We start from the raw sequence: 14,868 nt of genomic DNA on the forward strand, positions 1-14,868 counted from the left end.
GAGGCTCTCCGTGTAAAGGATTTTATCCCCCCGCCCCTCTCAAACAATGGAATATTTAAAATTCTAATTCAGAAACTCCTTCAACTTTGGGGTCACCTATACCCAGATAGCAAGCCTACATGCCTACCAATGTCCCCACACTTGTTTCAGCCCATGAGGGAAAACTTGGAACCAGTGAGTTTGAGAAGGTGCTAGCTTAGACTCTCAGCTGAACTCCGTAAAAGACCCCACTCTTGCTGTCACTTTGCTTTCTTGAAATCTCCAGGCACCTTCCATCCAGGAGTCCAGCCTTATGGCCCCACTACCCTCAGTTAATCCAAGGCCATTTTCCTCAAGATGAGGCCAAGCATAACAGCAGGTTTTGATGCACCTATCAGCAAAAGCCAAAATTATACTCACTTTGCTGTAGCAGGATCTTTTCCCGCTCTATCTTTTCATCCTTTTCCCATTCTGCCTTCTGCTTTGACCACTTATCTTCCATTTCATCAGAAATGCTGTCCTGTGGAGGCACAAAGATGCCATGAAGGAAAAAAACCTAATAAAAGACTCCTGGAGAGGAGTCTGCACTGTACACTGGCCCAAGACATAACACCATACCCTTTCTAACTTCCCTCTTTGGGACCCTCATGGGTGACTTGTGGGAAGAATGTATGGGATTTTCCCCACTGCAACTGGGCTTCCTTTGAAGACAGGTAGGGTTCTCCATGTTGAAGAACCACATGTCAGCTCCCCCTGAACTGAATCACTCATCCAAGCACGCAGAGAAGCAAGGATAATGCCTAGTAGCTAATTTGAATATTTAGAAAACAATGGGATGTTTTTCAGAGTGTCCATTTTTCCTCAGCAAATCTAACTGCCTTTGTGGTTGAGGTTAAATCCGCTTAAGCCAATGCTAGTTTTGTTGGTTGGTCCAGACTTCATGAGCACAGACCCTAGACGGATGGGAGGCCCAGGATCTGGGTGTCAGTAAGTTCCAAGGACCCTGAACCCCCTTCCTTTCCAGTTTTGCAGCAGAACTCACACCAGACTCGGGGCTCTCATGCTCACTTTTAATTGATTGTGGCCATTTATATGGGCTCCCTCTTTCATCATTTTTAAGACTGGTGGGCAGCTCATTGCTCCAATGCCACTGAGATCAAATTCTCTAGAGAGGCACAGATTGAAGCAAGCACAGAGCATACCCAGGACACTGAAGCAGCTTAACTGGTCATAAGCCTGACACTTTTCTTAGGCTGTGCTCTGGGATGCTTTCCTTGACAGTATAAAAGTGGACCTTGAAATATGAGTTTTGGACACAACCTCAAAACTGAACCTGAGTGATAAATAAAACTTTGGAGGTGGTGTAGGGGCTTAAGCTTGTTTACTCCTTTGATAGGGTGATTAACTGGACTTGCTTGCCTGGGACTTATAGATTTCCCGAGACGATGGACTTGTAACTTGTAACCAGGCAAGTCCTGGGCAAACCAGGACGAGTTGGCCACCCTACTTAACAGTTAAATGAATAGGAGCTTGATCCTCAGCCCTTCCCCTGCCCACTCCCACTGCCCCTAGGACGAAATCATGTCCTGTTGCCCTGGGTCCCCACCAACTTTGCTAAAATTAAATGAATGGATTACACTCTGAGATGGCTGGAGAGCACTCCCACACCCTCCTTGTGACGGTGCACAAGTGATGCAGCCTTTTGGGATGGCAATTTGGCCAAATGTATAAAGGCCTTAAAAATGTTCACTCCTTTTGATGCAGCACTCTAATTCTACAGTCAAAAGTTACATATTCAAAGATGTTCAAAGCAATATTATCTGTTACTACAAACAGCTGGAAACAACTCAAATGGCCAACAGTAGGGGAATGGTTAAGCATCCAAAGATGTTTCCATTAGGATAATATCTAGTCACTAAAAAGGAGAACTAAGTTTATTAGTTGTTACCAGGGGCGGGAGGGAGGGAGAAAAGGGGAGTTATTGCTTAGACAGCACTGAGCTTCTGTTAAAGGTGATTAAAAATTTTTGGAAACAGACTGAGGTAATGGTTGCACAACGTAATGAACGTAACAAACGTCACTGAATCGTACGTGTAAAAATGTTGAAATGTCAAATGGTTATATATATATATATATCTGGAAACCCTGGTGGCAGAGTAGTTAAGTGCTATGGCTGCTAACCAAAGGGTCGGCAGTTCAAATCTGCCAGGGGCTCCTTGGAAACTCTATGGGGCAGTTCTACTCTGTCCTATAGGGTTGCTATGAGTCAGAATCAACTCGACGGCACTGGGTTGGGTCTGTCAGTTTGTCGTACTGTGGGGGCTTGCGTGTTGCTGTGATGCTGGAAGCTATGCCACCGGTATTCAGATACCAGCAGGGTCACCCATGGAGGACAGGTTTCAGCTGAGCTTCCAGACTAAGACAGACTAGGAAGAAGGACCCAGCAGTCTACTTCTGAAAAGCATTAGCCAGTGAAAACCTTATGAATAGCAGCAGAACATTGTCTGATATAGTGCTGGAAGGTGAGCCCCCCAGGTTGGAAGGCACTCAAAAGATGACTGGGGAAGAGCTGCCTCCTCAAAGTAGAGTTGACCATAATGATGTGGATGGAGTAAAGTTTTGGGACCTTCATTTGCTGATGTGGCACGACTCAAAATGAGAAGAAACAGCTGCAAACATCCATTAATAATCAGAACCTGGAATGTACGAATTATGAAGCTAGGAAAATTGGAAATTGTCAAAAATGAAATGGAACGCATACACATTGAAATCCTAGGCATTAGTGAGCTGAAGTGGACTGGTATTGGCCATTTTGAATTGGACAATCATATAGTCTACTATGCTGGGAATGACAACTTGAAGAGGACTGGTGTTGCATTCTTCGTCAAAAAGAACGTTTCAAGATATATCCTGAAGTACAATGCTGTCAGTGATAGGATAATATCCATACGCAGACCAGTTAATATGACTATTATTCAAATTTATGCACCAACCACTAGGGCCAAAGATGAAGAAATAGAAGATTTTTATCAGCTGCTGCAGTCTGAAATTGATCGAACATGCAATCAAGATGCATTGATAAGTACTGGCGATTGGAATGCAAAAGTTGGAAACAAAGAAGAAGGATCAGTAGTTGGAAAATATGACCTCGGTGGTAGAAACAATGCCAGAGATTGAATGATAGAATTTTGCAAGACCAACGACTTCTTCATTGTAAATACCTTCTTTCACCAACATAAATGGTGACTATACACATGGACCTCACCAGATGGAACACACAGAAATCAAATTGACTACATCTGTGGAAAGAGACGATGGAAAACCTCAATATCATCAGTCAGAACAAGGCCAGGGGCTGACTGTGGAGCAGGCCATCAATTGCTCATATGCAAGTTCAAGCTGAAACTGAAGAAAATCTGAGCAAGTCCACGAGAGCCAAAATATGACATTGAGTATATCCCACCCGAATTTAGAGACCATCTCAAGAATAGATTTGATGCATTGAACACTAGTGACCGAAGACCAGATGAGTTGTGGATTGACATCAAGGCCATCATCCATGAAGAAAGTGAGAGATCACTGAAAAGACAGGAAAGAAAGAAAAGACCAAGATGGATGTCAGAGGAGACTCTTAAGCTTGCTCTTGAGTGTTGAGCAGCTAAAGCAAAAGGAAGAATTGATGAAGTAAAAGAACCGAACAGAAGATTTCAAAGGGCCTCTCGAGAAGACAAAGTAAAGTATTATAACGACATGTGCAAAGAGCTGGAGATGGAAAACCAAAAGGGAAGAACACGCTCGGCATTTCTCAAGCTGAAAGAACTGAAGAAAAAATTCATGCCTCGAGTTGCAATAGTGAAGGATTCTATGGGGAAAATATTAAACAATGCAGGAAGTATCAAAAGAAGATGGAAGGAATACACAGAGTCATTATACCAAAAAGAATTGGTCGATATTCAAGCATTTCAAGAGGTGGCATATGATCGGGAACTGATGGTACTGAAGGAAGAAGTCCAAGCTGCTCTGAAGGCATTGGCGAAAAACAAGGTTCCAGGAATTGATGGAATACCAATTGAGATGTTTCAACAAACAGATGCAGTGCTGGAGGTGCTCACTCGTCTATGCCAAGAAATCTGGAAGACAGCTTCCTGGCCAACTGACTGGAAGAGGTCCATATTTATGTGTATTCCCAAGAAAGGTGATCCAACTGAATGTGGAAATTATAGAACAATATCACTAATATCACACACAAGCAAAATTTTGCCGAAGATCATTCAAAAACAGCTGTACCAGTATATCCATAGGGAACTGCCAGAAATTCAGGCTGGTTTCAGAAGAGGACGCAGAACCAGGGATATCATTGCTGATATCAGATGGATCCTGGCTGAAAGCAGAGACTACCAGAAGGATGCTCACCTGTGTTTTAGTGATTATGCAAAGGCATTCGACTGTGTGGATCATAACAAACTGTGGATAACACTGCGAAGAATGGGAATTCCAGAACACTTAATTGTGCTCTTGAGGAACCTTTACATAGATCAAGAGGCAGTTGTTCGGACAGAACAAGGGGATGCTGATTGGTTTAAAGTCAGGAAAGGTGTGCATCAGGGTTGTATTCTTTCACAATACCTATTTAATCTGTATACTGAACAAATAATCCGAGAAGCTGGAGTATATGAAGAAGAATGGGGCATCAGGATTGGAGGAAGACTCATTAACAACCTGCGTTACGCAGATGACACAACCTTGCTTCCTGAAAGTGAAGAGGACTTGAAGAACTTACTAATGAAGATCAAAGGCCACAGCCTTCAGTATGGATTGCACCTCAACATAAAGAAAACAAAAATCCTCACAACTGGGCCAATGAGAAACATTATGATAAACGGAGAAAACATTGAAGTTGTCAAGGATTTCATTTTACTTGGATCCACCATCAACAGCCATGGAAGCAGCAGTCAAGAAATCAAAAGATGCATTGCATTGGGCAAATCTGCTGCAAAGGACCTCTTCAAGGTGTTGAGGAGCAAAGATGTCACCCTGAGGACTAGGGTGTGGCTGACCCAAGCCATGGTATTTTCAATCACATCATATGCATGTGAAAGCTGGACAATGAATAAGGAAGACCGAAGAAGAGTTGACGCCTTTGAATTGTGGTGTTGGCGAAGAATATTGAATATACCATGGACTGCCAAAAGAACAAACAAATCTGTCTTGGAAGAAGTGTGGCCAGAATGCTCCTTAGAGGCAAGGATGGTGAGACTGCGTCTTACATACTTTGGGTGTGTTGTCAGGAGGGATCAGTCCCTGGAGAAGGACATCATGCTTGGCAGAGTACAGAGTCAGTGGAAAAGAGGAAGACCCTCAACGAAGTGGATTGACACAGTGACTGCAACGATGAGCTCAAGCATAACAACGATTGTAAGGATGGCGCAGGACTGGGCAATGTTTCGTTCTGTTGTGCATAGGATCACTGTAAGTTGGAACTGATTCAATGGCACCTAACAACCTAACAACAACATATATATATATACACAAATACATACATACATATATAGATATGTTTGTGTTTGTGTACATATATATATATATACACATACATACGTATACATACACACACACGAACCCTCCCAAAACCATTGTCATCAAGCCAATTTCAACTCATAGTGGCCCTACAGGACAGAGTAGAACTTCCCCACAGGGTTTTGAGGGTGTAATCTTTATGGAAGACTGCCACATCTTTCTTCCCTGGAGCAGCTGGTGGATTTGAATCACTGACCACCACTAGGGCTCCTTCTATATATATAAAAGTGCTTATGATTATGAAAACAATACATGTTCCCTTTAGTAAACTGGAAAATTGGCAAAATATAAATAAGATAGTACCTTTAAAAAAATTAATACATATGCATTTACCACAAAAAAAAAAGGAAGAAATAATATGTAGTCATTAAAAAGGAGGGGAAATTTTCTGATATGCCAGATGAATAAGGATATAAAAGTACACATAGAATATATGGAATATGATATCTCAGCTACAGTTTTTAAAAAGTACAAATATTAACAATGGTTGTCTTTTGGGTGGGTCTTTTTTTGCTGTTGTTATTGTTGGTGGTTTTTGAACTTCCATTAAAAAAAAAAAAACAACAATGAGTAGGTATTACTGTCGTAACCATATTTTTCAGTAGGCCTCCTTAGGGTCTGGGTGACTGACTTATCCTGCTGGGAAGCCATCACAGTCCGAATTTCACACTTCTTCCAGGGTGCAGCTGGCACAAGTTAGGTCCAAGGAAGCTGGGTATCTGAGTGAGAGCTCTACATTCACTCCAAGGTCATCAGACAGCATTGAGCCTTGCTCCTCTTACTCTCACAGTCTACCAGGGAGCACTGCATCTCACCTGATACATATGAAAACTCACCTGATACATATGAAACATATTCTTCAAATATTTGTATTCCTTTCCCATCTCCTCTGGACAAAAGGAGAACAGGGTCATCAGTATTCCTCTGATATGCACATTTTTAAATTCAAGTGTGAGATCCCTTGCATACTTTCCCCACCTCAAACTCATCTCCTAGACAGTGAGACCTTGGTAGGCCTCAGCAATCACCAAGGAAGCTTATTAGAAAAGCAGATGCCTGGGCCCCATCCCCAAGCCTACTGAATCAGGATCTCAGAATAAGGCCCAGCATCTGCTGATAATACGCCTCCCAGCAAATCGGATACACCCCAAGTTTGAGAACCAGCCCCCATGGGTAAACCTACACCTGTGGGAGATGAGGGGATCAAATCCCTGTAGCCTTCATCTGCATCCCTTTTTTTAAATAACATTTCCTAGTTTACACTGATTATGAAAACAATACACGCTCTCTTTAGAAAATTGGAAAATCAGCAAATTATAAATAATATCTTTCTAAAATTTAAGGCAAATAAAGGGAGTTTACAGAATCTCTCCTCCTTCCTGTGGTAATTAGTCTATGAACCCTTAATTTTGCAGGATTACACACTCTGCCCTTCCCAAAGGTGGCAAAAATACTGGGATAAATGGCCAGCACAACCCTGATGCATTAAAAGGTGATAAAATCGGTGCGTCAGATGGAATTTAATGACATACCATCATTTTATAGGTGAGGATACTTGTCGAATTGTAATAGTATTACCTTAAATTTGAAGAACTATAAAACATACTTTAAAAAATGATTTCACATTCTTATCACTCTGTTAAGGGCAGGTATTATTGTCCTCAATTCCCAGATGGGGAAACTGAGACTCAAGGAGATTAAGGTACTTGCTCAGATCCCAAGACTTGGTCCAAGCCTGTCCATCTCCCAGGCATAAGAAGAGCATAGCTAGAGTGGTTTTTCCCTTCTTTCCATTTCATTTTCAGCCTCTCCTTCCCACTAAGCTTTAGCAGGAAACACTGAAAGCCTGGCACCAGCCCATCCTCCACCATGGCAGCCCCTATCACAGGAGCCCTCTGTCTAGACCTGCATGGGCTGCCTCTCATCCTTTCACCCATTTATGCTCCGAAGGCCCCCCGACGTACCCAGCTTCTGCTGGGCAGCCAACCTCTCTGCCTTCAAGGTTGCTTTGTAGTTTTGCTCCAGTTCACTGAGCTCTGCTGCATGAGCCTCTTTGAGCTCCCTGTGGAATACCCAGAAAGCGAAAATAATCAGTGAAAAGAAGTTCACTCACTCTCTCCCACCCCTCCTCCCTCTCACAGGAAGTTGGGCAGGCTGTGGGGCCTCACTTCCTGAAACACCATCTAAGAGGCTCTCCCCAGAGGCGTGAGAGGATCCCTGTTTTTCACAAACAAGTATTTTGAATAGAGCTGGTGGGGGGCACAGACACCCCGCCCTCCAGCAGGCAGCATGGTTTTCGCTTACTGCTAGCTGGGGAATTCGTGGGCAATCTTAGCCCCAAGGAGAATTTTAGAGTCCAAGATATATCCAGCCTCCATTTCAGGAGGCAGGTGCTGGCGGTTTTCAAATTGAGTGTGAAAATAAAAGGCTATTACTCCCTCCTTCCACCAGGATTTCTGGTGCCCAGCAGGTAGCTTGGAAGGGGAAGTTGAGATTTTCCTCACCCAGACAGAAAACACAATTCCTTTATTTTCCCCTTGGTTTGTCCTTCCTTCTCTGGCTCCTGCCCCTCCAGCAGCTTCTTCCCATTTTGCCCCAGGCCTGACCTCACAGCCAGGGAGAATAAAGGTGGGAGGAGGAGGAGAAGGGGGGCAGTGCTTAGAATAAGTGTTGTTTACCACAAAAAGCCCATGGAGAACAAAAAATGACCCTTCTCTGCAACCAACAATGACAAAAAAAAAAAAAAAGCGAGAGAGAGAGATTAGAAGGAAATAAAATAATTGGATGAGAAAATGCAAAAGTAGAAATAATCTCTGTGCTGTACATACTTTAGTGCCTCTCCAAAGACACATGCCTCATGTGGCCCACCTCTGGCCACTCCAGACCCCAGTTAGCACTATCTAGAGTTCCAGTGAACTGAAATCTTGCAAAGGATGCAGAAGCCTAGGGCCTTCAATGCACAAGGGCTTGTGCCAGAAAGCATACCTGTTCTTACTTTCAAAGTTCTGCTGCATCTCAGCACACCGGATTTCCATTTCATTGGAGAGCTGGAGACAAGGCCTCACATTAACAACACAGGAGTGAAGAGCTTTGCTCCAACCTGCATCTACTAAGAAACCTCCCCATTCACACACCCCATTCCCCACACCTTTCCCATTTGTGTTCTCCAGTGACCAGAGAGCCCATTACTACGGAAGTAATGGAACAGTTCTTGCCTTGTCCTATGTTCTTTTGTACTTGATCAGTTCAAAATGTTGGTGCAGAGAAACCACCTCTTTCACTAAGTTTCCTGGTGGGCCTGGTCTCCTCTGCTAGGCTGTAATCTCTTTGTAAGGCTGTGGCCTTTGGATTCTTGAGAACGTAATTAAATTGAACAATTATTTGTTAGGCAAAGGGTTTTGCCTAGAAGACCCAAAGATAACTAAGACTCAGACCCCGCCTTCATTGAACTTAAAATCCAGTGTTAATAAGTCCTTGTTCTGTTGCTGTTGTTAGGTGCCGTCGAATGGGTTCCAACTTATAGAGACCCTACAGGACAGAGCAGAACTGCCCCCTAGTGTTTCCAATGAGTGGCCGGTGGATTTAAACTACCGACCTTTTGTTTAGCAGCCAAGCTCTTAACCACTATGCCAGTAGGGCTCAGTCATGTCCTAGCAAGCAGAATTTGCTCACTTGCTGGTGATCCTCCATTCCAACATATCAAAAACGTCTGGCCAGTATCCCGGGAAGAATGGACATATCAAAATCAGTAAGTGGTCACAGCTAAAGCAAGGGTTCAGGGTTTGTCCTTGTGCTTCCTCCCTTGTGCTGGGGAGGGTTGTACCATCGAGGAGCCAGGAATTGCCTGTCACAATCAAGTGATTAGCCCCAGCAGCTCCAACAGGGATGCCACAGTGGCAGCCAGCATACCTCTCTTCCACAGGGTCACACAGCTAAATGGTGTGGGCTCACAGGTGGGAGAATTTTAAGGCTCATGATATAGGGTCCCTCCATGGAAATAGCCTCTAAATATGTCTTCAGCACAGCCTGGGCTTAATGGGTCAAAAGATGCATCTTGCCCAATGGCCCACCATTGATGAGCTGAGTGAGTTTATGCAAATTATTTAACTTCCCTGAGCCTCAGTTTCCTTGTCTACAGAATGGAGGCCATAAACCTTGCAGTGTTTTAATATAAATAGGATAATGAAACAGTGGTGGGAGAGGCCCAGCTTGAGTCAAGCTGGGTCATCCTAGAATTCAGATATGTTTGGGGCATATCGGAGGGTGGCAGGTAGGCCTGTAGGGTGTCTGTCTGTCTAAGCACTGGGAAGTAGACACTTACAAGTGAGTTTCAATAACGATGGGCCAATGCATGGTTGGAAGATGTTTCTGAGAATAGCTTTGGTCTGTTGCTCCAGCCCAGCCAACCAACTACTCCTGCCTGAGGTAGGGAAGAAGGGACCATGATAAGACAGTGAAATCTAAAGGAGAAGTGTCACTAAACCCCCCGAAAAAACACAAGAGTGCAAATTGCCATCTGCAGATTCTCAAGTGCAGGCATTAGCAGCTTCAACAGCAAAAGAAAGTGGGCACTGGAGGATCCTGGCACTTTCTGAGAGACGCTGGAAGCACTGACTATATTGGTGCCGTTAATGAGAGGCTCAGCAACCTCAGAAGCTTAATCTACCACAAAGGCCATAACAGGCCAGACAGGAAATGACAGGTGCCCCTAATGTGGGGGGGAAAGTGTCACTGAACACATAGGCGGTACCTAGAGAACTTCCAGAAATAATTGAGTTAGACCTTGGAGAGAGACTTGAACTCTTGCAATTATGGGTGGGATGGAGTCAGGGAAATACTACTGGGTGACCATGGTCCTATCTTCAGCTTGCTGTCACCTGGGCAACATGGCTCACATGAGAACATGCTTGGCATCTTGCCTAGCATATAGCAGGTGATCTGAAAATATTATTTTACCCCTACCCACAGAGATGTTGGCTAACTGAAGGGTCACTCACCAATTTTTGGGCAGACTGGTGGTCTCTGTTCATTTGCTCAATTATTGCTGTCAGCTCTGAGATCTGCTCTTCTAGGTCAGAAATGATATTAGTCCTGTGGGACAAGTGATTCTTCTCTCATCCACAGAACTTACTACTCCATGCAGCCAGGGCCCTGAGAGTGATGGCCCTGGCCTGATGAAAGCACATACACCACCGTCATCATGGCCGTTGGGGTAGAGGGGTGGAATGGTGGTCCAGCAGAAGGAAATGGCGGTAGGGTGGGGTGGGTTGTGCTCTCTTGAATAGCAGGGAGATAGGAGAAGACCAGAAATTTATTACAGTTTGGCCTTGACTTTTAGTAATAATTGAAATGAAGTTTGGAGGACTGGGAAGAGAGGGTAGGGGAACAGAATTAAATTGAACTGCAGGTGAGTCTAAAAGGGGATTTAAGAGAGTGGCTTTAAGAACAGAAAATGGTGTTCCGTGTTTCTGAGTCTAGGGCCTCCATGATACCTGTAGGTTATGGAGCTCTATTTGGCTGAGCCAGAGTAGACAGGGTGGCAGGCAGTGATTATGTGCAGTGGACCTGAGAGAGGTCCTCAATTCACAAGACTTTGACCCTTTTGGCCAATCATTCACCATGTCTAACTGGGCACAGAGAGAATGTGGGGTGAGAAAACAAGAGACAGGATACAAGAGCAGAGGGTTCTAAGGGATAAGAAAGAAGAAAAGGTACAAGAAAGTTGAATAATAGGGAACTCCTGTCTTTTGGCCGTGACCTTCAGTATCAACAACACTCACAAGCATGGGCTATTTCTTATGCCTTATTTTGCCACAAGTGGTGACAACTTTCTTAGAAGACCAAGAAACAGTTGTGATGCTGCCTTGTCTGTGGGCAATGACGCATTCCCCTCCTGCAGAAGGTTGTGGGGAAGCAGGGGAAAGAAAACAGGCCAAATGCTCCTCCACTGGATGAGAAGAAGGAGCTCAGGTCTGGCTTCTCTGGGCCAGGCCAGATCAGGGCAACTCCAGGGTCTGGCCTCACACACGAGTGGGTTTTTGGGTCCTTCAGCCACATCCCCAACCTGAATCCCTTTTCAGCAGAAAACACTGCTAACGGATAGGTTGTATCCTTTCTATACACTACAAAACAAAAAACAAAAACCAACCCACTTGTCATTGAGTCAATTTCGACTCATGGCAACTCCAAGTGTGTCAGGGTAGAACTGTGCTCTACCAGAGTTTTCAATGGCTGATTTTTTGGAAGTATGTAAAATGCCAGGCCTTTCTTCCCAGGTACCTCTGGGTTGACTGAAACCTCTGACCTTTCGGTTAGCAGCTGAGCATATAAGCTGTTGCACCTCCCAGGGATTCCATAACTAATAGGTAATAAATTCTTAATAAATTTTATGTGTATTTGTGTTTCCTGTTGCTGTTGGTGGTGGTCTTATAGGTTTCTGTCTTGAAAGATAATTCTCATAGCAAGCAAAAGCCAGGAGGAAGAGCCACCAGTCGGAAAGCCACTGCAGTAGTGCAGGTGAGATGCCTGAACTAAGGCAGGATAGTAAGGAAGGAGATATGAATGAGGGATTTAGGAGATGGAATTAGACGTGGTGACGGATCTGATATGGTATTGGAAGATTAGAGAGTGGGTGGGGCTTGCATGACAGAGAGGATGGCGGGTGCTTAACCAGGATGGAGTCAGTCTAGAACTTTCTATGCTGCATCTCCCAGAGGCATCAACTGAGTGGTATTTTTGGACATAATGAAAAAGAGGTGCATATTCGGGACTCGCAGAAACCCTAGGCTTATGTTTAATTCACACCCTCCAAATTCAGGCTGCTTTTTAATGAATATTTTCTCTCTTACCCCAGGGAAGAACTGCTCTCCTTAGTATGAATGACACTACACCCAATCATTTTCTGGGTCGGCTGTCTGATCTGGTCTTCATTTGCCCCTTGCATCCACTGACTAATGGGACCAGAGCAGACAGGTGGGTGTGGAGGCGAGCAGGCATCAAGAAACAGGGTGAGGTGTGAAGTGAGCTTGCAGAGCCTTTAGAGCAGGGACCTGTGACCTGGGCATGGATGTCAGTGTTTGTTGGAGAGGGCAGGCAGAGCCAGGTAGGGGTTAGCTTTTAGGAGCTGGATGTTGGACCAATGACATTACCTGGAAGTTTCTACTTTCTTCATACTCTCTGATTCTGACTGCTTTTTTCTGTCGAACATCTCATCCCCCAAGGTGACAGAAATCTGCTCCCTATTCCGAACGAGGCGATAGCCAGGTGACACATTTATCACTTCCTAGGCACCAAGGTGAAACGTAAAATAATAACACAGACGTGAAGCGCCAAGATTCCTCCAGACCTACTGTTGTCCTCCTTGCATCTTACAAACAGAGGCTTGAGATGAGACTCCAGGGCCCACGTCCCCTTCCATGCTCTTCCCCAGTTACTGCTTATCCTGTATCTTCAGCACAGATTTTTCTCCTGAGACCTATTTCCAATATTCAGCTGGCTCCTAGATGTCCCACTCAGCTATCCTATAGGACTTCAAGCTCAAAATGTGCAAAACCAAATCTTCAGCATCCTACTCCACACTCTGCCCCTCAACCTTGCACCTCGTTCTGAGTTCTTCATCATAGCCAGAGGCCAGGAGGCAGCTGGGCATGAGGGAAACCACTCAGTTGTGGGAATCAGAGAGTCCAGAGTTTGAATCCAGCCTTTGCCACCTAATAGTTAATCAACATCACTGTGCCTCAGTTTCCTCATAGGACAAAGGTATTCTTTCTTCCCCAGCACACTGTGGTTCCCAAGTACAGCAGAAGGTTTCCTGCATCTGAACATGAGCTACACCGTGGCCTGGATTCATTGTTACCATCTGGTTTCCCTGGGTCACTCTCCTTGCCCTACACAACGTGGAACTGAGTGGTAATTAGATGCTGGTTCTGGAGTCTGGTCGACTTGAGTTCAAGCTCTGGTTCTGCCACTTATCAGCCATGTATGATATGCAATAATAACAGCCCCTCCTCACAGGAACATTGTGAAAACTCAGTGAGGTAAGTATGTGTAAAGGCTCATGCCTACATAGGATAGGTGCTCAAAAAATGTTAGTCCCACTGCCCTCTTCCCAGGTTTACTCACATAAGGTAATCTCGTAGTCTCTTCTTTTTTTCCAAAATGGATTTTCACTCCGCAAGGGGAAGGTTTGCTCAGAAGCAACCAGAAAACAAAGAGGAATTTGGAACTTAGTAGTTCTACCCTGATCCTGCCTTCCATCTGACCTCTGTTCTCTGAGGTCTAGCCTCTCAACCTTCTTAGGGGATTCTCGGGGTGGCTGGTGAATCTCCTGGCTTAGGCCCTAGTGAGAAGTTCCTAACCCAAGAGGCTGAACAGTTCTCTTACTTATGATGGTGGGGGTGCTTTTGTTTTGGGGGAGTATAAACCACACTTACACACACACTCAGTTCAGGGAACCATGTGTATCCCTACTTCATTGGAGAATGAAACATTCTACGTAAACAAACGTTCTGGATAAAGAAGCATATTCCGTTAAGACATGAAAACGTTTCATATCAGATTGTTTTTCATTCAAATTTATATATGCTATATATATAAAATAAATAACCATCACGACTGCAAGGAGCTGTCCAGTCAATTTTGACTCATGGCCACACCATCTGTGCCAGAGTAGAACTGTGATCCATAGGGTTTTCAGTGGCTGATGTTTCAGAAGTAGATCACCAGGCCTCTCCTCTGAGACACCTCTGGTTGGACTTGAATCTCCAACCTTTCAGCTAGCAGTGGAGTGGGTTAGCCGTCCGTACCACCCAGAGTCTCTTTAGAAAACAATAGGTACCCAATAAATATTTTCCGAATGAACGGAGCACAAAGATTAATGCAAAGGCCCAAAACAAAGTTACACTTCTAAGCTTGTAAAATGGGGGTACACATTCTAACTGGTGAGTTAAACACACACACACACGCACGCACAGAGACGCTACATACAGACAACCTTAGACCTAGGAAAGTCATCAGCAAAAGGGTGAACACCCCCACGGCATGATCCAGGCACTGTGCCCTTTTAGGGAAGGAAACATCTATGGGGCAACCAGCTGAGGGCTCATTTGCAATGACTTTGAAATCTGCTGGTACAGGGAACCACAGAATCTACATATAGGGTCTAAGGTTTGGGGAAAATCTTGGCATGTTCTGGAAATCTCTGACATCCCTGGCAGCAATTAGTTCAAGTTCAGCAGGGTTGTGAAGCCAAGGTGAGGATACTATTTATCTACATTCCTTAAACCATTCCTGCCACATGGAAATAAAAATACT

At 44.4% G+C, this 14,868-nt stretch overlaps 1 protein-coding gene across 1 annotated transcript in view; it reads right to left on the minus strand.

Annotated features, from left to right (window-relative positions):
* Positions 1-14,868, minus strand: part of FLACC1 (flagellum associated containing coiled-coil domains 1) — a 29,005-nt gene that overhangs the window by 9,398 nt on the left and 4,739 nt on the right. The window contains exons 4-11 of the mRNA XM_049887846.1: positions 14,459-14,460; positions 13,678-13,724; positions 12,705-12,838; positions 10,554-10,647; positions 8,542-8,603; positions 7,521-7,618; positions 6,393-6,445; positions 400-499 (exon numbers count right to left, since the gene is read on the minus strand). Of these exons, the coding sequence (XP_049743803.1) occupies positions 400-499; positions 6,393-6,445; positions 7,521-7,618; positions 8,542-8,603; positions 10,554-10,647; positions 12,705-12,838; positions 13,678-13,724; positions 14,459-14,460 (590 nt within the window). The remainder of the gene's footprint in view (positions 1-399; positions 500-6,392; positions 6,446-7,520; positions 7,619-8,541; positions 8,604-10,553; positions 10,648-12,704; positions 12,839-13,677; positions 13,725-14,458; positions 14,461-14,868) is intronic.

This window comes from Elephas maximus, chromosome 6 (genome assembly GCF_024166365.1).
Source record: "Elephas maximus indicus isolate mEleMax1 chromosome 6, mEleMax1 primary haplotype, whole genome shotgun sequence".
Lineage (NCBI taxonomy): Eukaryota > Metazoa > Chordata > Mammalia > Proboscidea > Elephantidae > Elephas > Elephas maximus.